We start from the raw sequence: 21,660 nt of genomic DNA, 5'->3' as shown, positions 1-21,660 counted from the left end.
ATAATTTCCTTAAAGGAAATGCACACAAAATTATGCAAAACATATTCAAATCAGCTTATAAAAATTACATCTGAAAAACTCACATTTACACCTCAAAACTAGGTATCTGGGAATTTACTATTACAAATTCATTGTACACTCCTGTATTTTGCTCCAGCAAACATGTATTTCACATAAGCCTACCACGGTTTCTGATACGTTGTGGATGTGACAATATTTCAACAGAAGTGCTGGGACCGGATTTAAATGATTATGAGGTCTGATCTTAGCCCTCCCTGAGGTGTTGAAGACCACAGCAGAATAGATGTCCTGTACTGGATGAGTTACTATGGATAGTTCCCAGTTGTGTTACTTGGTAAAGCCGTGAACTAGTTAAATCTGGTGACTTTTTCTAGGTTGTATGACAAATGGTGCAACTCCTTCAAAGGACTTTACCTCTCTGTACTGTTCACTTCACTTCCAAAAATACCGGTGGGCATGATAACACACTCTCGCTATTCTTGCACGTGGAATATTTCTTCATTTGCTTTCATGCTCAGCTACTTGCTGTAATTCAAGCAGACCACCAAAATATGTGCATTCTTGTGCTGACTTCACTAAATTTTGTGAATGATTTCTTTAGGTCTCGAATAATCCCTTAACATTGACACTTAAGCATGCTTTGTTTTTCTTTCCCTTTTCCTTAAGATCCTCCCTCCAGTCTCTTTCTTTCAGGACTGATATACAAGCCTTCTGTTTTGCCCCACAGCCATATGCAACCACCATGCTGAGTCTTAAGAACAAACAGGTGATTTCATTACTTTCTGTGAGGTGGGACAATTTTCTGCTTTCTCAATCATAAGGATTTCAAAAGTATCACAGACCAAATACACAACCAGCATCGTTGACAAGCAGGGTGCTAGGAGGCAATACCGTTCCTATTCCTTTATCTAACAAGGCTCTATTAAAGAATGATATCTACACACTGATATGAGGAGTTCTAACTCATCTTCTATGAATTTCCTTTGTTCTCTGAACCGGGTCAGTGGAAAACGATGCTCTCTACAACCAAACACCCTCCAAAACGAGGCAGGTGATACCTGTCCAGTCCACAACTCTTTAAAATTCTTGTTTCATGTGAGTGCATGCACCCTGCGTGTGTGTGTGTGTGTGTTTCTAGACCTAGAAGCTCCCACATAACCAACCTTAATGGTTTTAATTTTTTATTTTTTATTTTTTTTTTTGATTTTTACTACAGATGAAAGGTGAATTGTTAAGTTTTCTCTTACCATATCAGTTAGGAAAGAACAATGACACAGAAGCGTATTCTCTTTTGTGTACAGAGACGACAGTGTAAAAACATCTTTGCCTTTAATCTTATTGCTGCTAAGTTTCTAAACATCTGAATACGCTAACACCTTCACAGGAAAAAACCCTTCATGTTTGTAATTTGTATCCAAATTAAGCAGCTTACTCTATAGTTATCAGAACTATAATAATTCCAGAAACATACTCACTTGCAGCTAATTCCTGTAAGGCATACACCATATACATTTCTAGAAAGCTTGAAGGAATCCAAGTGCCAGCTCACAGAATGCCTCCCAGTCAGCCTGCTCCCCAGAGGGATGCCACAGTTCTAAAAGAGCTTTAAAAAACGTGCTCGGCCCCTAATGGCACGCTGTAGTACTGGTGCCTCTGGTGCTCTATGAGTAAATGCAGCAGTAACTTATTTGCTTCTTACTGGCTTCTGAGTGGATACACACCCCAGGGAGGGAGCTTTGCAAAGCACAATTATTTTAAAATAGAGTCTGGGCTTTCAGTGAGGGGCTGCCAATGGTTAAGGCAGCGGGAAAGTCTTGTTGACGCTGGGGGCTCAGCCTCCTCCAGTCACTTGGGTTTGAGCGTCTGCCTTAGTACAGACTGATGAGACATAGGAAACCTCCTGCAATCCAGCCTATAAGGATGACATGCTTTTAAACATACAAGTTTCCTGATAAGTGAGTTTATTTCAGTGCCATTTATGATCCCAGTGGTAAATTCTCCTTGTAACAGAGCATATGGGCCTGGAAGGCAGCTGTCCTGCTTGGTAAGATCGAAAGGTGCAAAAGATGGGAATCACGCCAGGAGCCTGATCCCTAGCTGCCAGACTGAAAAGTTTTCCTGCAAGGGGGAAGACAGCAGGTGCAGGATGAGAGCACTTTGGATGGAGGAGAGCTTGGCCATCTGAAGGGAACAGAAAGAGAGAGCTGTTCCAGGCTGGGTGACAGTCTGGTGGTCAGTGTCCTTCCTGCAACAATAAGGACAAGCCCAAGACTGGACTTAGGCTTGCCACATCCAAGACAAGTACTAGAACTGCTACAGACTGTAGAAAAAGCCTCTTTCTAAAACATTGCTATAAATTTTTTATTACATAATGCGACACCGTTCCATTAAGCAAGAATGAAAGTAACAAAGAGTTGCTGTTTAAAGAAGTTATTGGAGATAGAGGGTATTAAATGGGTGAGAAAAGGGTCTTGCAGCTGTAATGCTGCTGGCTGTACCAGGCTGATTACTTTAGCTAATGGTTTTGTTTGTCTTCTCTCACTAAGCTGAAGAAAACAGGGAGAATCCCTTGTTTTACCAGGAATGCCTACACTGAAGGAGCCAGGAAAATTCTCCTGGCAACAATTTCATCAGAATTGATAGGTTATGGCAAAAAGTCTCAATTTTGACGGGCTGTCCTTTCTTATGAAAATGAGTCTATAAGATAATTCAGGGCTAAAGATAAAAAGCAGTAGAGGAAAGATGGAGTATTAAGAAATTCTGCAAAGAAAGGAGGTTATATGATAAAATATTGACTCAATGACATCATTTTCATTGATACTGCCACTGATATAATTCAACTTGATAACACAGATATTACACATAGACATAAACATTCAAGTAGAGAAAGGCACAAGTATAACTATTTCATTGATTTTAATTAAATTTTCTTAAGTATTGCAAGCTTGGCATATTTTTAATTTTATTTTCATTAAAGGGCTTACTTGGTCTCTCAGAGCACTAATAAAACCTTCTTTTAACCTCTTTCCTTCCTTTGCTATAACCTAAATTTCTACATAAGAAAAGGACCAAAATATTTAATTTACTACTTCCATAGGCTGAAATTTGCACACACCATTCCCTTAATTTAGGCCACTATTCACTGTATCATAATAAGGAAGATTCTGTTAAATTATGCCCACCTAGAGCTCAGTAGTCTTTGAATGCTAGATAAAATCATTCTGTAAGGCTAATGAAGACAGAAACTCTGCCTGTAACAATATTAAGTTTGTTTTCTCTAGTGATTCGAAGAAGTGAGCAATCTGTCAGTAATACATTGAGGGAAATTACTTGTCTTATAGGAATTCCCGCTGACAGTCACTCACTCGCAGTGCTGACCCAAACATCTACCCACTGACAAACAAATTACAGTGTCTAACTTTGAAAAGGTAACTGGCTGTTTTTAATTTTGATTGGTCTCACCAAATCTCCTTCACATTTACCGAATCCCCATTCTTCATTGTGAAAAAAATAAAAAAGAGAAAAAAAGAGAGAGAGAGGGAGAAAGAAAGCCCCATCTTTTTTGCATTTGAAAAAATTATTATTGCCTACATCCGAGAGTGTTATGTCAGATAAAACTGTTAAACTGTGTCTAACCAACATTAAGACTGGCAGCCCTGCCAGTGACTGACTGGGTGAGTGAACACATTACTGAGACAGCATTGTAGAAATTAATTTTCTTCAATAAAGTGATTTTTAAGGCTCATATATTTCACAATCTAAACATATGTCACTGTTTCATAAACAAAATAAATGGATTAAAATAATACATTACCAGTATGCTGACACATGGAGATATTTTAATTAGAAATACTTAAGCTGTGTGATATTTAACTGCTATATTTGTTGAAGAGGAGCATGCATCATTTAATAAGACATAAGGCAGGTACATCACTTTGCATGATGTGGTACCAGAGTGGGACCAAATCACCTCCAGTGTAAGCTATCACTATCAGATCACATTAGCCCCACTAAAAAATTGCTTTAAGTTTACAACGTATAGAGGAAACTCCATAAGAGAAGCAGTCCACTAAAACAACTTTTTCATTGAAATAATAAGTCACCAAGATTCTAGTTCCTGAGAATAATATTTCTTCATAAAAGGCCACATGTAACATCTTAGCTATTTAAAGGCTGTATTTACATGACTGTCGCATTACGTTGGCTTCTTTCCTGCACATTCTTCTTGACTTGCTTTAAGGACCAGCCCTAAAATAGCTGAGGAAAGCAAATGTCAACTGTGTCCTGAAATTTATATGTGTGAGAGAATTGGAATAAGTAGAAATGTAATATATTGTTTACTGTACTGAGTGCCCTCTGTTCTCTAAAGGTCAAAAGCATTGTAACCTTAGAGTTACAGTTTCTGATTGTTCCCAGGGTTAAATACATTATCAAAATTAACGGTTCAAACCCCTCAACCTTCAGATATATGAGTATTCATGCCTCCATCTGCTGAACTGTTCAACTAAAAATAGCATTCTTTGGCCTTCACTCTACTAATATTGTGCCCCTGAGGCAGGCTATGCAATGCTTCAGCGGTGCGCTGGATCCGCACCCAGCGGTATAACAAAAGGTCATTTACTTTGTTTGCAATTAGAAAAGGGAATGAAGGAGTAGGATGAGATGGGAGGGGAGAGCAGAAATAGACAAATATGTGTTTAGCTAAGATTTACATTTTTTTTAATGAATTATAAAAACTTCAGGCTTCAAGAACACAGCTGCAACTACAGTTAAGACTCGCCAAGGTTCATTAGGGTTATAAGCGATAAATTTTGAAGGACAAATTGCACAAATAGTTTGGGAAAGAAGTTATGAACTAAAGCTTTTTTGCTTTGCTTTTTTTCCTAGTGCTCACTTTGTTTAGGAATAACTCCAGCTAGCATCATTGTAGTGCTTCCATTTCTATCAACAGTTTATCAGTTGTGGTTGAGAGAGTTGCGACATTTCCTTATTTAGCACATAGACTGCTTTGTAGAAGCATCTAAGAATGAAGGCAGATGTTTAAACCATAAAGAGCATACCATAACTTTCCTTGTTTGAAAGCAAGGACATATAGGTGCCACCTCTGCCACCACTGGGACTTCCCATGAACTAGGCTACCGCTACCAGCACCACGAGTTGGAGAAAATGATTTCATGTTCACTCTTTTAGCAAGATTACTCGGCACACATATCTAGAATCAGTTAATATCACTGCAATCATTTGACAACTAGGAACAAAATTCATGGAAACACGAAAGGAGAGAAATGGTAGACAAGGTGGGTATATAAAAGAGGAGCAAAGGGAAAATTACTGAGAGATTTTTCTGCTCAAACTGGTTAATTAAAAGCAACATGCTTTTGTCATACACATGCTTCAGAGCTGGTTCACACATCACTGCGCATACCTGCTGCTGATGCATTTGCTAATATAACTGCAAACTATTTAGCAGAAGGTTGATGTGGCCACATTCACTCACAGTGTTTTGAAGCCAGAGGGGTGGCCTGGTTTGGTCCCTCTTCTTAAACTCATCAGCAAGGCTCTCTCCAACTCAGAGAGTCCCTAACAAGGCTTGGATCTAGCACACTTATTCTTTAAATCTTGGCCAAATCATTGAGGAACTAGTGAGACAAAGCTGGACTGTCAATAAGAAACACGGGATGATTTATAAGTGGATGGATCACAATGTGGGGTTTATATTCAGGTTTGTTATTGAAGGAGAATGATTTTTTATTTATTTTATTTTTTTTTTGCAAGGCCCATGATACTGAAACTAGTTACCTGAGAAATTCCTACATATGCCTTCAGTAGAGATTTTTAACTCAAGGTGATGCATTATCCATTGGTGAAACACAGGCATGCAATCCAGAGAAAATACATTTTGATACCAATGTGCTAAATAGTTTCAATAAAATTGGCAAAACTTTAATTACAAATTGCCCGCTGGAGAAACATCCTCTGTGGAATAATTGCTGTTGTTACATGAGGTACCTGGGAGTAAACTGTTTTCTGTCCTATTGGATTCAGAGTTTCCATAGAAGCTGTCCTTACACACAGAAGGATGGGAACACAAAATTGCTACTAGCTCCTACTCAAAGCACACATAAGTATGCAACAACGTTAAGTGAAAAAAGAGGAGAGGTTACAAGCTTGAAGCTGTCAGAGAATGTCCACTGCAGCTGGATGTGGATTATAGAATATAATTTTGAAAACTTTAATAATGCCCTGGTAAAGTTCAGATGCTAGAGCTGCTGCAATGCTTGTTTAATTGCAATAGCTTTCCCTACCCATGTTCTCCAAACACACACACTCACATGTAGAAACAAACCTAAACCTGCAAATGAATTAACTATTTCTCGCACAGGCTGAAAGGAACAGAGATTAGTTTTGTGATCAGTATTTTTTAGCACTTGGGAATCCTTAGATGCCATGATCACAGCATTCAAGTAAATAAATAAGTGGGTAGGGTGTATGGAAGAAAGGAAGAAAGATGGAGAAAGAACAGAGAATGGAAGCAAAGATGAAAAATATGAGCTGAATTGCTACACTCTTAACAGTCTTCATGACACATCAAATATAACAACAAATTCCCTCCCACAAACATACCCAAGTATATATATATTTTAGGGAACACTTAGGGAAAGTACATTAAGAAAATGGTAATACTAGGAATGAGTAAAATTTACTCGTTTACTCAAAGTTTGACAATCGGATGAGCAGGAACCAGCTGAAGGCTGAGTAATCTATTAATTAAGCTCTTATGACCATGAAACATTAAAGGTTTTGAAATACCACAGAAGTGAAATTCAAATAAAAAGAAAGGTGGAAAACAAACAAAAAAAGCTTTCTTTTATAATAAATACATCTGAAGGGAAATTCTGTGCCCTCAAGCACTTAAATCTTTCAGGATTTATTAGCACCACTTTCTTCTATGGTTGTTTTCTTTTCTCTAACTGTGCATGTCATTTTTAACAACTCAGTCTATCATTTCTGAAAATTAATGAAATTGCACTATTGCTGTAGGTTCTGATCAGAGCTGATGTACAAATAGATCTGTGGACCCCAGTGAAAACTGGATCTTTAAAAATAAAAAAAAGAATGGAGTGTGTGTTTTATACCCTTTTTCTGTTGCAGTTTAGCATTTTTATCCCTTCCTGCATTACAGTCTTGTGTAAGCTATTTGTTGCACTGCATCTCAAAGGTAGCAAAAATAGTCTCTCTGTTCACAAAAGCTGATTTCCGAAGTATTTTCTCAACTACAGCTAATGTGACTTTTGCTTCAGTAAGCATATAAATACAGATTTTCAAAGGTTAAAAAAAAAAAAAAAATTGAGTACCTGGTATTTTTCCTTTTGAAAAACTCCCCTTTGGTTTGAAGTCCGTCCAAGATAGTCTTAATATATTATTATCATGACCCAAAAGTATTTGAGGAGATCTTTCCCTTCAGTGTCAGGGTGTTACCTTTCCCAGTTTTGCTTTTAGGCTAGGTCAGGCATAAGCAGAAGGGGTCTTTTTTGACAGTTCTGGACCTTGAGTACACAGTGAGTTTTGGTCCCGTTCTTACTTATCCTAAGTTAACTCTGCAAGAAGTTTCTATCAGTACTCAGTAGAGACACGAGGATGTTTAATTTGCTTTGGTCCCTCTGGAAAATGGTATAATTGCAGAAGGGTAAGCAAAGTAGATACTTAGATATTAACATGGCAGTACATTGCTACTCCAGGCACAATTTATTCCTACTTCAAATCTGTACCCAGCTCTAACAGGGGTTTCAAAGGTTTACTTGCAAATAGTTACATGCATCTTTAATGGCCTTTCCTCTCATGTTCACTGTCACTTCCTTTCCACACATTTTAACTCTGAAAGCTTTTGACTGTTTCTTCATTATTTATGACATTGTTGTGTCTTTTCTTGTGAAATTAAAAACTTCTTGCAGCAAAAAAAAAAAAAGCTAGCTAATAATATGGCACATAAATCTTTCTTTCACAACATTTCATTCTATATATGCCAAAAATAAATAAACGACCAAACCAAGGCTCCTGACCATGCTTGGCATCTGACCAGCTTAATGCATGGAAAGGTAGAGATTACCTAAATACAGAAGCCAAAAGAGTTTGCAATTTATTGTATTGTCAACCCCACACTGTCTGAGAAAAGAAAAAAAAAAAATAACAAACACACACACACATTGGTTTTGATACACTCACTGCCCCAGTTAAACATAGCACAGTGCAGCTATAGTGGAAAGCCTAAATCAAAATAAGGTAGAAAAATATCTTTGAACATGTCTCCCATCAACTCATCGTATAATTAAAAATATGCCATTAACTCTGCTGAAGTAAAATACACAGAAGAACGTCTTTCACTCAGAGTAGCAAGGTTGGCCGCATATTGCTGTATTTGCAGTACCGTAAGTACATAAGGTGTTAATCCTCCTGGGCTGTGCTCAAAAATTATTTAACATTCAGACTATTATTTAGCATACAGCTGGTTAGCAGTTTTCCCCTAAAATGTTGGCTTCGATCCCACATTTTTTTGTTCTGGCACATACCTGGAGCTGTAAAGGGCTGAGTCCAGAAGCAGCAGCAGCTGCCATTGTTGATGGAATGAACTGCACAGGGTAGTTATCACCTGTCGGGAGAACAATGCGTGCAGGTTCAGACAATGAACAGAGAATAGCAGCAGACAAGTGCAAACATGGACCTAGGATTGCCTGTGCTCCACAGCACTCCTCTAAGCCTAAACATCTGCAAAAACAAAAGGCTTCGCTGGGCACAGACTTGCCACGCTCCCTTGGAACTTTTTTGTTAACAGATAGCTGGTAGGCAAACTGGCAAAACATAAATGTGATACTCATGATTTTCGTTTTCAAAAGCAATGTTCAAATCAGGCATGTAAGCTTGGGCATAAAATGGGGCTTAAGGCCATAGACACACAGGTAAGAAAGCCGAGGAAACCCCAGTGGTTCACAGAGGAAAAAAAAATATATCTCTGGGAACCGAAAACGTGTGCTGACTGCATTGAGTGGTCAGCAAATACTTCAGAAAACAAGAGATACTACTGATCCAAAATAAGTGCAACACTACATTGCACGGTGCTGTTGAGACTCAGTCCATGTAAAGAGTGAATGAAGGCTGGAGCAGTTTAACAGTGAAGTCTGTAATAGAAAAATTAATACAGTGAAGGATAAATTACACTAACTATGACTTAATGGAGTCTCACCTCATCTCAAGCTTCTTATTTAAAGTCAGTGTTACATACTATCTGTAGGCTACATTTTAACAGGCTGCTCTTCTGTACATTTTTGAGATTTATCATAATCGGTCTGTTTTGTGTGAACTTTTCCATGCTGAAAGCATAATGTAATAATGACAGAAAATACTGACATCCAAAATAATACAGTCAGGACATTCCGTGAGTTAGATTGTTTTTGTCAACCCCCTCAAATAAATAGTGATACCTGAAGTCTTGGCAGTCACTGGCTTCCTCAGAACTCTTCCTATTTACCACCTGAAGTGCTATTGTGTTCAGCTCAGTTTAAATGTTCAGTTGTTTCACTTTTTTAATAAATTGTACATGTCTAATCCACAAGGTCTCTTTGCATCATATCCATAATACCTCATCAGGCCATTGAGCACAGTATGAGCTTGTACACAGTCCAGTAACAATTGGCTTCTGATTGCACAGGGAGCTCAGCTACAATGCATTCACTAACACTATATTGTACTGGTGTCCTATGGAGTAATGTTCAAAATATCTCCTCTTATTTTCCCCCTTCCATGAGGTTGATTTTAGTTTGCAGTGATGTTGTTTGTTGGTTGTTTGTTTTTCCTTAAAAAAAAAAAAAAAGCAACAAAAAGCCTAGATCTTTTCTTAAAGTACCAAAGCTGTCTCTTTATGGTTAAGCAATTCTACTCATCTCTTTGATATTTATATGAAATTATCTGAATAAATAAGACCCTAATCTAAGTTAAATAATGTTTCTTTCAGAAATATCTTACAACGTTTTAAAAAAATCACAAAGATGTTGAATTAATGATGCTTTAAATGGGGGGGGAAATAACCATCCGAGTTATCAGCATGAACTGCCTTGCAGAACATTTTGGAGGCATTCTTTCTTTAAATATCATGAATTATTCATTCCTGTTCCACACAGCAATCTCTTCTTTCTCCCTCCCCCTCCACATACACTTTTTAAGTTCAATACCAGTTGCTTTATTTGTACTAAAACATTTTCCATGTCAAACATATTTTAAAAAAAATCAAACTCTAGAAGAATTCCCTGCGGCACTCCTTTTTCACAGCTGTCACGCTCCTATGGTTTGAAATAGCCAGATATTTTATACACACACACACACACACACAGAGTTTTTGGCTTCACAATTAACTCAGTAGTATCTCTACCACACCCTGTAGTGTTCTCTTGCTCACCTGTTGGCTACAGTTCTTTTGTTACGGGAAAGTATAATTTTATAGTTACGCCATTTATTTATTATGAACACACAATGCTGTTCTTTTTTTTTTTTTTTCCTTGTTTTAATACCCTAAATTATGGTTAAGTCCCAGTGTGTTAGTAGTGCCATTATGCTGAGAACAAAAATTAATACTCTGTCAGCATTGGAATACTTTGCTGACACCAAGCACTAAAAGCAGAGCAAAGGTATCTTCTTTTTTCCCCCTTGAGGAAACTGAGCATGCAGGGAATGGGTTGATTTTAGTTATTAATTACAGAATGTACATACTTTGCCCCTCTAATTTTCCCAGCATAAGAATGGATCAAGAAGCTTCTCAGTAGCTGTCTTGGCAAGAAATCAGTCAATATATTGTAGCAACTTTTTTCAAATTTGTTCCTTAATTTGGAATGTTTGCGTGAGGATCCATTCTTTTAAATTTATACAAAAGAAGACAGAACATGTTCAAACAGGTCTGCTTTAGGTACTGGTGTGTGCTGGCCTTTGATAACCAGGACTGCGAAGAATGCCAAAAGAAGAAAATCTGTCATGTTTTGCAAACTGATCTCTTCAATCTCCTTGCTGCGTTGATTGTCTATTTACATTTGGCTGCTGCTGTTTATATATAAATTGGTGTTTACAAGCCATGGAAAAGCATGCCAGACTTCTGTTTCATTTGTCAGGTTGAGCAACATTTCCAAGCGAATAAAGCAGCACACAATCGTACCGTGCTATTTGACACAGAGATAATATAAATGTTTCTCAGTTTGTCTTGGATGAAGTGATGAAGCCTAGTGGATTTTATCTATAAGATGTATGGACTTACTTTCCAGACCGTGGCTTTGTGAGCTGTAAGGAAAAGAAGGAAGTCTGGCCAAAAGAAGAGACAGCTCTTGTGAGACCCACAGTAGGGAAAGTCATTGGTTTCCTACCCATATTTCCAAAAACACACCTATAAGACACAAACTGACTCTCCTCATCTGACTCACAAAGTTTTTGGTTTGATGATGGTTTGCCCATTTGGGGATTATAACTTAAAACCTGTCTCTTCACATATGGATCTCAAACTGCCACTTGCACATTCTCCTTGTATAATCACAGAATAATAGGAAGCAGCGGCGGAAGAGCTGTGACAGACCACATACTCCAGGACCTACCCTTCCAGGCATGATGAGCAGACAGAGGGAAGCGTACCTCTGCTCACAACATGCTGGGATGCAGCAGGGATACACATGTCCACTCCTGCAATTTGCCCATGCTCGATGTGCATTTTGGGTGTGCAGGGCCATCAAGAGTGAGGAAGAGGTTAACACAGGTAACTGGCTAAGGCAACGCTATGCAGCATCTCCTCTGCCTGATGAGGCATCTTCAGGTCTTCCTGAACAGGGAGGATCCGAGCAGGGTTTGCCACAGCACTGCCTTATTGCCATCCTCACGTCTCAGTGAAATCAGTTGCCCTAACAATTGTCTGCCTGCAGGGAGAGAACGTTTGTGCGAATCCTGGTTGAAAATATTCAGCTGCCTACTACCACTTCCAGCTCTCAATAGTTAGGAGTGAGGCACATATGGTTTGCAAAAACAGATCCTGAGGTTACAGATTCCTTGTTCCAACCAGTAGAACCCCACAGGGAACACGTGACAGACTAAGCGCTGGGGAATTTCCATTAGAAATGAAACTCATGCAGCACCTCTGCCATGCAAAGATACGCAGCCAACTCAGTACACAGCTGATTTGATGTACATTTTCTGTTCTCACCTGCCAAGAAGAACAGCAGCTTATTGAAAATAGAGTACTGTGCTATTTAAAATTTAAGCCACCTTCCAGCTTTAGGAAAAACTTCTGAAAGGCCCATTCCAAATGGAAACTGCAAGAATGGGTATCAGTGAAACCCAGCAGACCTATGGAGATGCTAGCTATGCAGATTAGCTATCGTAATCAATGAGTTTAATTAGTTTTATGACAAATATCTCACAGCATCGGAATGCTCTGAGGTCAAGCCAGATGACAGTAAGTCTAACAGTTTCTTTTGTCATGCTTTATCTAATTTTGTCTTCAGACACTTTGGAGGAGTTACTGTTGATCTGCTCCACAGCAAGAACAGAATCATGACAAAAATTTACCTTTATTTCTTACTATTTTTGCCACTGACCAGGAAAATACTCTGAATTTTCGCATTTTATTGTATTGCCATTATAGCAAATTATTTTAGTGTATGAAACAGAATGACCTAGGTGGGCATATAGGGTTTTCTTCTCAACCATTCTAATCATGGTCTTTATACACTTTTGATATGAAATATGAAGACATGCTTTGAAAATACATTGTGGCAGATCACTCTAAAATTTCTTTTTTTAAAAAAACAACACTTAGAGGTTTACAATCTCCATGCCTCGAAGTGTCTTTTCATTAATATATTTCATAGGTATTTTCCACATCTGGTAAAGACCTGACAGAACACAAAACATTTTCAGAAGACTATCAAGCAAAAGGGGTCATTGGTTTCCAGGTTGCATGAACTGCTAACATACAGCCAGCACAAAGAGTGGCCCTCTTGCTCTGCACTCAGAGTACACCCTCACTCTGTAGCTCAAAGAATGGTCTGTCTGCTGTCTAGCATTACCCCGTACCTTTACTCTGTCATCATCCTGCTTCTTTGTTGCCTCTTAGCCATAAACCTGGAAGGAAGTAATACTTGAGGCACTGCAAGATGGAGGCAGGAGCTGTTTTCCTCCTCATCCCACTCACTGCCACTTGACCCAGGGCACTAATGGGGAAACACTCATCATATTCAAGGATACTCCAAGCCCACTGACTTCTCCTGGATTCATGTACTTAGTTAAGTGAAGGGAAATTTGCACTGCGAGAAAAGGTATAACAATGCTTATGTTACCCACCAGTTCCAAGTAGTAAATATAGTGGTCACAGTCATAAAGCCAGAGTAGCTGCTTTGCTGTACTTGGAATTCAAAATAATCACATTATCTGTGTGGCATCCTGGGGCAAGTATTAGCTTCCTAACAGCTGCCACTCTCGGCTTCCCACTGGAATAAGGGGCAATCCACACAACCAGGTACTCTACGAAGCTCGTCAAGCGCCTGCAGGTCAATAGTCACAACAGTCATTTGAGATGCAGAGCATCCTAAAGTTTTAATTAATCCAGTATACAGTATAAATACTGAAATATGTATAAAAAATTAATTAGGTGGTCTATGCAGCTCTGATTTCTCAATTAGTACTTACCATGCCGGAAAATTATATTACATGACTTTGAGATACATAAGGAAGCATGGGACTTTGGGGATTTTTTTTTTCTAATGTAATTATTACTTGTCATCAGCTCTTGCTAACTTTGCCCTCTTTTACTTCCTAGAGTTCCAAAACATGGAGGAAGAAGGCTACTGCCACCTGATGTTATAGATCCTGCTAGGCAGTAGGAAACTGTTCTGTCAAATACAAATTATAGCTATCATATCAGCAATCATAGCAAATCATAACAGCAATTCCATGAGTTTTCTATTCATAATGACATTTTAGAGCCCAGGAGTTCAGGATCCACTAAGGTATGTTCTGGAAGGGCCTCAGAGCCTGCTAAATCCTCTTTCTCTTCTAGAGATCTTTCTGTTGAGGGCATAACCCACCATTGTTAGTTACAGGAATAGCATTTTCTTACTTCAAGGAAGAGTTTAAATGCAGATTTGCAACGGTACTCAAGCTGCCTTCTTGACATTGAACTAAGCAGCCATGCACGTGGTTCCCACTTGGCCCATGAGCATATATCTGCAGTTATGCCCTCAGTGATTGCGATAATCACAACCCCACCCATGCACCAAGACTCCTTATCCTGGCTGCCCTGGCACACTAACACCAACATGCTGCTTCCAAATCAGAAATGGCTTCTATTTAGCCCATTTTGCAGGCTAAGCGAGTAAATGGCTCCGTGCATGCAATCATTTGACGTTTCCTAAGTGGCACAGAGTTTCAAAAGACCCCAGTTCCCACAGCTCCTATTAGTGAAATCCCTCTCACTGTATTTTCTGAATGTCAAGGAAAACTGGTACTGTCAAAACTCAGTCTTGCCTACATCAAACTAGAGTAAAATGAAATAGAAACCAAGCAGGCAAACAAAAAAAACCTCTAAGTCTCAGAAGGGTTAATGCATCTCCCATCTTTCCTCAGAAGTATGAGTGAGTTCCAAACTGACAGTTCTAGAGGTGAAACTTTCATTTCTCACAAAGGTAGAGGAGTACAGGTAGTAGCAGTCAAGTTCATAAATATTCCTCAGAAATGACTTTGAAGAACCCTCTCTATGAAAGAGTGTAACTTAATCTCCAGTTTCATTAATTCCTTAACTACTGTGCTGAGAGTGCCAAAAATAGGAATTAATCAATAGCAACTGTAGTTATGTTTTTTTTAAATCATGATCTTCCTCCACCAGAAGCTACTAACCTGCCTAGCTACCTCTGCCACACATGCTGTACAATTTAATAAATATAGTAAATATTCTCATTTCTTGCCAGCCACTAAGTATAGTCGGATCATTGAGACTTTTGGCCTTTACTAGCATCAGCTGGATAAAACCACTAACACACTAGCAAGTTTCTTAGCTGTGTTCCTGTTAGGTCTGTTCTGAGATGCTAGGTCTTGACTTCTGCCTCTATTTCAATCTTTTAAAATTTGTTACATATTGCTTTTTCTTCAATCCAGCAAGTAAAAAGTTGGCCTAAAGCTTTATCACCTTCTGCTATGAGGTCGACAGGATCACAGTTAAAGCAATATAAGTTTGATAAAGTGTTAGGATAGGTCTTGCAAGGAACACCTTGTGATAACTGCAGAAATCTGTTCTTGTGCAAAAACTCATGCTAGTATTCTTCCTCCTGAGTCATTATCATACTAAGTAACCTACAGAGCCAAAAGCAACATGATGTGATTTCACATATCACCTTCCAGGGAGATGCACAACCAACAGTTTAATAGTCCCTATTCAGAAAGCATCTCCAACTGAAATGGGAGAAGCAAGGAAACTAAATGACAGGCTTTTTCTCATCTCCCAGACGAAAGGTATTAACAAGGGCGTCGAAGACAATTTCCACAGGTGGCAATTCTTATCGTGTCTTTGGAGAGAAAATATTCTTCGCTTTGGTCCCCAACAGTAGTGAGGTGGTGATACGTGTGAATAACCATCAGCCTGTGCCTCCTAGAGCCAGCTGCCCTTCAGAGCTCCATTATCTGGTTCCTGCATACAGTGCCCGTTTGGCAAATTGAAAAAGAACTTTGGGGGTTCTAAAACTGAAAATAAGATAATTAAAAGATTCTCTGTTTTAAAAATACTTGGTGTTCGAAGAGGAATGTCTCAAGACTAAAGACGCAGAAGGGAGTTGGACAAACAGAAAGGCTTGCTGAAATCCTGCTTGGCCTCACTTCATCCAACATTAAGTAAACTTGCTAGAAGAGATTTTATGTTCAACCTGCCTTTTAATTAGTTCACTGTTTATATCATCTATTATGAAGCGTTACTTTGGATATGACCCTGCTCCTGCTGCAGTCAACTGCACAAACACCACCAACATCAGGGGGAGTAGGATCAATGCTTTACTTTGTACATTTCATATTTAATGTCAAAAAAAAAAAGAGAAACTGGTATTTATGTTTTGTAGTTATTAGTTATCAGGTTAATATGCTAAAGGCAGCTTGACAGGGAATACTATTAATGAGCAAAATAAGGTGGCTGCTTCTGGATTGAGGTCACTTACAAAGAATGTACAAATGAAAATAAGGTTGACTTTTATTTACTTAACTATCTTCCTACATTGAATTCCTTTGGCAACGTGTCTTTAAACATTTAAAGCCCTGTTTACAAGGAGACTCTGAAAGTAGCTTCAAACCATTATATCCCTAATTGAATTCCCCAGGAGTCCTGTAAACTCTGAGGAAAAAAGAAAGAAATCATAACATTTGCTAAATCATCTCAAAACATATTTCACTGCAAGGTTATGTGACCTGTTACAAGCCTGAATGATGACTGGGATTGAACTACTGAAACCTTTTATTATTCCGATTGAAATCAAACAAAAAGTTGCCCATTTGAAGCCTGATAATTAAATTATACTTGCTCTGACTTTTATCACTAATTAAGAGTAAGAATTGTGGCACAAGACAAGTATACTGAAGATAACATAATTAATTACAGATACATAGCTTTTGTATAATGGCACAGGGCAGACCAGATGCAAATTAGTAGATGAGCAGGCCAATATTTGAAGGAAATGATTTTGTGGGAAATAAAAGTAAAAAAATGTGACAATGTTTCGATAACCAATATTCCATCCAACTCCATCAAACCAGAAGTGCTTCTAAGCAGTTGCAAGACTTCACACTATTTCCAACCAGCTACGCCAGCTGCGTAGCATCATCTACATGAGACAGATCACATAAGAAGCTGCAGTTAATATCTTTAAATGTTAAATAGCTTCACATCCCTGTCAGCTTACCTGGCTTGTAAGTTATTCCAGGGGGGAAGAGGAATCCTTGCTGGGCTGCAGCAGCCGCTGCCAGTGTCCGCTGGTCGTGTGGAAAAATTGGGATCATGAGCGGAGGCATGTGACCCTGAACCTGCTAAACAGAAGAGAGCCTCTGATCAGAAATAGCACAAATTTGTCTTGACAGGTATTTCTCCAATACTGATAGTGTTCTTGTGTTCACAAAGTCCCACGGAACCTTCTCCTTAATGTAATCCCTGCCAATTTCACATTATCACATCAAAGCCCTCACTAACATTGTTTTCCCTCAGTGTCAAAGGTGTAGCAGCCTCAGTGAACTGCACATTTTCCTACTTCTTGCCTTTTTTTTTTTTTTAATTAACATTCCCAGTCCTGGCACAAGGTAAAAAGGTACAAAACCTTTCGAATATACCACATTTTTATTTTTATTTTTTATAAAAAAAGAAGATGCATTTCAATTAAATCTATTTCCATGCATTTCTATTAAATTTTCACAAGTTTTCTCATTTCTGGTCACAGACAGCAGAGTGACAAGCATTTTAGAAGTAACCTAACACTGCAGTAACTAGTTTGATGTTCAAATTTTAGTATCCTTAGGGTAATTTTAATTCTGAGATCTTACAACATCGTATTGTTCATATGTATTACCAACAACTCAGGTATGGTATTTCAAAATCTCACCGCAGTGTTAAAAAGTCTCCTAGACAACACCCCAGCTCTTAAGATTTAAGGCTCCAACATCTTGGCTCCCAATTATACTAACATCCTTTGCCATACACACCTCGCTATAACCTATAAATTGCTCATCTGTCTAAGCACTTTTATAGCTTTATGCACTATCATGCAGCCTGGTAATTATGGAGCTGTATTCAGAGAGCATTGCAGAATAAATCCTACTATATCAAATTTAATTTGACCTTGATAAATGTATCAAAGAGCACAAACATGCAAAAGCAGAAAATACTTCACTTGGTATTAGGATTTGCATTCGACATATAGAAAATGGGAAATATGTCTGTTAAATCCACGTTCTAATTTCCTAGTACCTTAATTTATGCTACACGTGTTTCAGAGACAGTGGCTAGGGTCACAAAGAGTTCTTATCCTTCATTCCTGAACCCCACAAGTATGCAAGCATTTGACTATGATTTGTCTGATTAGTAGTTAAGTAAACATATAATGGTTTATATATCAAAGCTAGTAAACTTAGGAAGAAATTGGTTTTGGGACAGAAAAAAAAAAAAAGTTTGCCCTCATCCTACCATAAATCGGTGGCATTAAATACTATTAAAAAGTTAAAGTACACTTCAAGCAATTTTTTTTTTCTTTTTAATTCCTAAAAAACTTTTTTTGGTCAAATCCCATATGGTGACCTATGACATTGTTTAAATAGTGCCAAATTTTCTTGTCACATCCCCATTACTTTCACAACCATTGATGCAGTGCAGAAATGCTACTGTGTGTGTCTATGAGGGCTAATTTACCAACAACTCTTCTCTTGGGAAAGCCCTAAGATGTAGGTTAATAAAGGTCAAGCAAAAAATAAACACTTTACAGTATTTTTTTGAATCCATTTCTCAGGAAAATCAACTTATAATAAAAAGGTCTTTGTGCAATTACTGCTATGGCACTGGGGCGTGAAAGAAACTCGCTTTGAGCAGCTATTTCTTTCATTTTAGCTGAGGTAAGCCTGGCTATGCATTTTAGGTTATGAGTTAAACTTGGTTAGATTGGAGTTGATCCCCATGTGCCCAGCACAGGCATTTACCTCTGATAAAATGGTGTTAGTTTTGCTGCACAGTATTACTTTACCCTGGCTCTACAGAAGGATAGCAAATGAAAGCATAGGCTTTGTCTGAAAGAAACAACTACAAGATACTGTAGGAATTCAAAACAATACACTTGACAATCATTTCCAGTAGTTTCCAATTGCAGTCTAATCAAATGGGCCCAAGGTTTCAGTCACCACACGCAGCCGGCGTTTCCCGGGGGTTGGCTACGAGACACCGAGGCATAGGAGAGATCAGACCACGTACTGTGGTTAGAGCGATGGTGCAAACATACCCACAGCAACACTTGGCACCGCAGTATCATAAAAGTCATCTGAAACGTGCAGTTAGGGCCAAACCCTACAACGGTCATCTCATTGGCCTCTTCCCCAGGCAATCCCGTGGAGTTGGATCCCCTCCACCAGATCCAAAAGCCGTATCCTACTAAGACACTCAAATGAATTCTGTAGGTGTGGAGAATTCCCACTGCCTGTTCTGCCTGTCTGCTATCCTTCCTCCAAGTACCGCTCTGAATGCAGGATCAGGCCCCCAACCTATATATATCACCGTACCTCTGACTAAATGCAGCTTATACTTAGGGTGCAAGTTTCAGCTTACACTTCGCAGAGCTATACAGACTGAAACAAGCCCACACTGAACGGCAGCCCTTCCCTCCCACTGGTCTTCCCACTGGCACATATGAAATACTATTCCTGGGTCAATGCTGGTTTCAGCCTAAATTATTTTATACGTAGATGTCAATTTTCAGCACAGGTCAACTGAGAAGCACAAGCAAGCATTAAAAGGCAAGCGAATGTATAAGCATCACTGATAAGTGTATTGTTAAAGATAAAGAATGAATACCAATGATAGACACCTTTTTTTTTTTTTTAACATTTTTTTCCCTGTTCTTTATTATTATTTTCTTCTTCTTCTATTTTGATTTTACTGAGGGGGGGAGAAGCTGGGAGGAGGGATTGATTGGCGGACTTCATAAAATCGGCTACATGCCCAGAAATTTTAATTGCTGAGTTGTTCAGTTGTTCCTCAGGTCTTTCTGAAAACCAAGACGGTAGCAGATGCCCGAGAAACACTTCGACTCTGTCTCCTCACATTCATAAAAATAGTGTATTGTTGGATCGGCGCTTTCCCCTTTTGTCTCCTCTGTGCTAAGTTGTTGATGATGCCATTTTTTGCCATCTGCCCCAGAGCTTCATTAAAGATACATGAATGGACTAACTGGGCTGCTATCTTGTGAGGAACAGGTGCTATTGTTTGTCCCTGAAGACTTGCACTAAAGATCTCACTCAGAATACTTGAGAAAGAGCATCTGCAGCAGTCAGTCAGAGAGTAACTTGGCAGAGCCTGTACTATGGGCTAATATGCAAACAGTGACACTCAGGGGGACTCATTTTCTCTTTCATGAAGATTATTTATATATTTTTTTTTTTTGTGATGGGTAATAAATGTTTGGTTTTGAACAATTCTGCCCATCTATATCTTTAACTGAACTGTAACAAACCCCAAAGGAATACCTGAGGTTTTTCCTTCCAAAATTCAGTTCTGCAGCCACAAATAAAAACTCTTATACAAAGATACTTCGTAAGATTAACTTCTCTTTATATGCAACAAGCTCAGGTTTAACTGTGCTAAACATGAGAAGCCACGAAGATTAGGGAACTCTTAAAAGGTAGCGCACCATTCCTTTAATATCCCATCACAACTCTGACAGCCCTTGGGAACTGATTACAGCACTTCCTTGCCTGAGATCTAAGTCAGGAAGCAACTTTAGAGCAAATCAGCCCTGATTAGTTCAAGAAGCAACTTCCAATTTGATTCTCCCTGAAATAATACAAGCTAGTGGCCCATTTGATAAACTGGGCAAATTTGCAGTGTTGTGAATGCTAATCTCCAAAGCCAGCTGGACAATCCTCCTTGTTAGAAAGTCACCAACGTTTAGTGCTGTGCATGCAAAATGGAAGCCAGTGTGATATGGCATGCCTCTGTAATGCCCTGAATGAAAATGATCTGCCTTTTCTGGACAGGGAACACGGCTCGTCTGGTGTGACTAAGAAACGGGAAGGGTTCTGTCTTTAAAAAAGAAAAACTGCCTCCAAAACAACTAACACTAGTTGTTTGCTAGTGAAGCAAAGGCACTCAGAGAAAAGGATGGCGACAGCGCAAGCAAAAAGGCAGCTCACGCATTTCTGTGTAGCTGTGATGATCCCAGGCCTCAGGAGCAGAACGAAATCCCACCCTATAGGGGTGGCTGAATTCTTCGCTAGCCTTTCAGGATTGCGCTTGACAAGTTGCCTCTCTTGCATGGTTTTTGCTTCAGTAAAGGGGAGAAGTAGGTGGCACTAAGAGAAAGCACAGATTTTATAATATTTTATCCATTGCTAAAAGATTTTTCTATTGAAGTGTGATAGGCCAAATACACCCTAATTGCCTAGAATAATCCGATACCGCTATTTAAAACCATTGTCCCTGACTTCTGTCGCCAACAAAAGGTCTGGACCCTAATTCTCAACTTATAGCATCCTGAGATCTCTACTGAATCCAAAGGACTACACCACCACGGGGCAGCTGAGAAACCACTCTTTGAAATCGCTGAACCGAGGTGCCTTTTTTTTTTTTTTTTTAATTTAGTCTAAAATGTTTAGTACCTTTTGTTCCCGAACTAAGTAAATACTGTGATGTTGTAGACTCTGTGAGAACCTAATGCATTCACAGGCGGGTTCAAATTTTTCATAGCTTAAACTTAAATTTCTATGTAAGATTTTTGAACTTCTTGACTAATTGGTACAGCCAGACTACAACTTTATCCTGTCTGTGGAATCATCAAGCTTTTAATTTCCATTAGTAAAAAGGCGTTTGAAATGTTCTGCTCCCTCCTTTAAATACTT

The 21,660-nt window shown here is 38.8% G+C and overlaps 1 protein-coding gene across 7 annotated transcripts in view; it reads right to left on the bottom strand.

The window, feature by feature from the left end:
• SOX6 (SRY-box transcription factor 6) overlaps positions 1-21,660 on the bottom strand; it is a 386,149-nt gene that overhangs the window by 89,655 nt on the left and 274,834 nt on the right. For 5 of the 7 annotated variants that reach the window (XM_032188152.1, XM_032188151.1, XM_032188153.1 and 2 more), the window contains 2 exons: positions 16,977-17,100; positions 8,589-8,668 (listed from right to left, as the gene is read on the bottom strand). In XM_032188152.1, the coding sequence (XP_032044043.1) occupies positions 8,589-8,668; positions 16,977-17,100 (204 nt within the window). The remainder of the gene's footprint in view (positions 1-8,588; positions 8,669-16,976; positions 17,101-21,660) is intronic. The other 2 variants (XM_032188149.1, XM_032188150.1) reach the window with 1 other exon arrangement.

Source organism: Aythya fuligula, chromosome 5, assembly GCF_009819795.1.
Source record: "Aythya fuligula isolate bAytFul2 chromosome 5, bAytFul2.pri, whole genome shotgun sequence".
In the NCBI taxonomy this organism is placed as follows: Eukaryota; Metazoa; Chordata; class Aves; order Anseriformes; family Anatidae; genus Aythya; species Aythya fuligula.
This window is presented reverse-complemented; position numbering and strand designations above follow the sequence as displayed.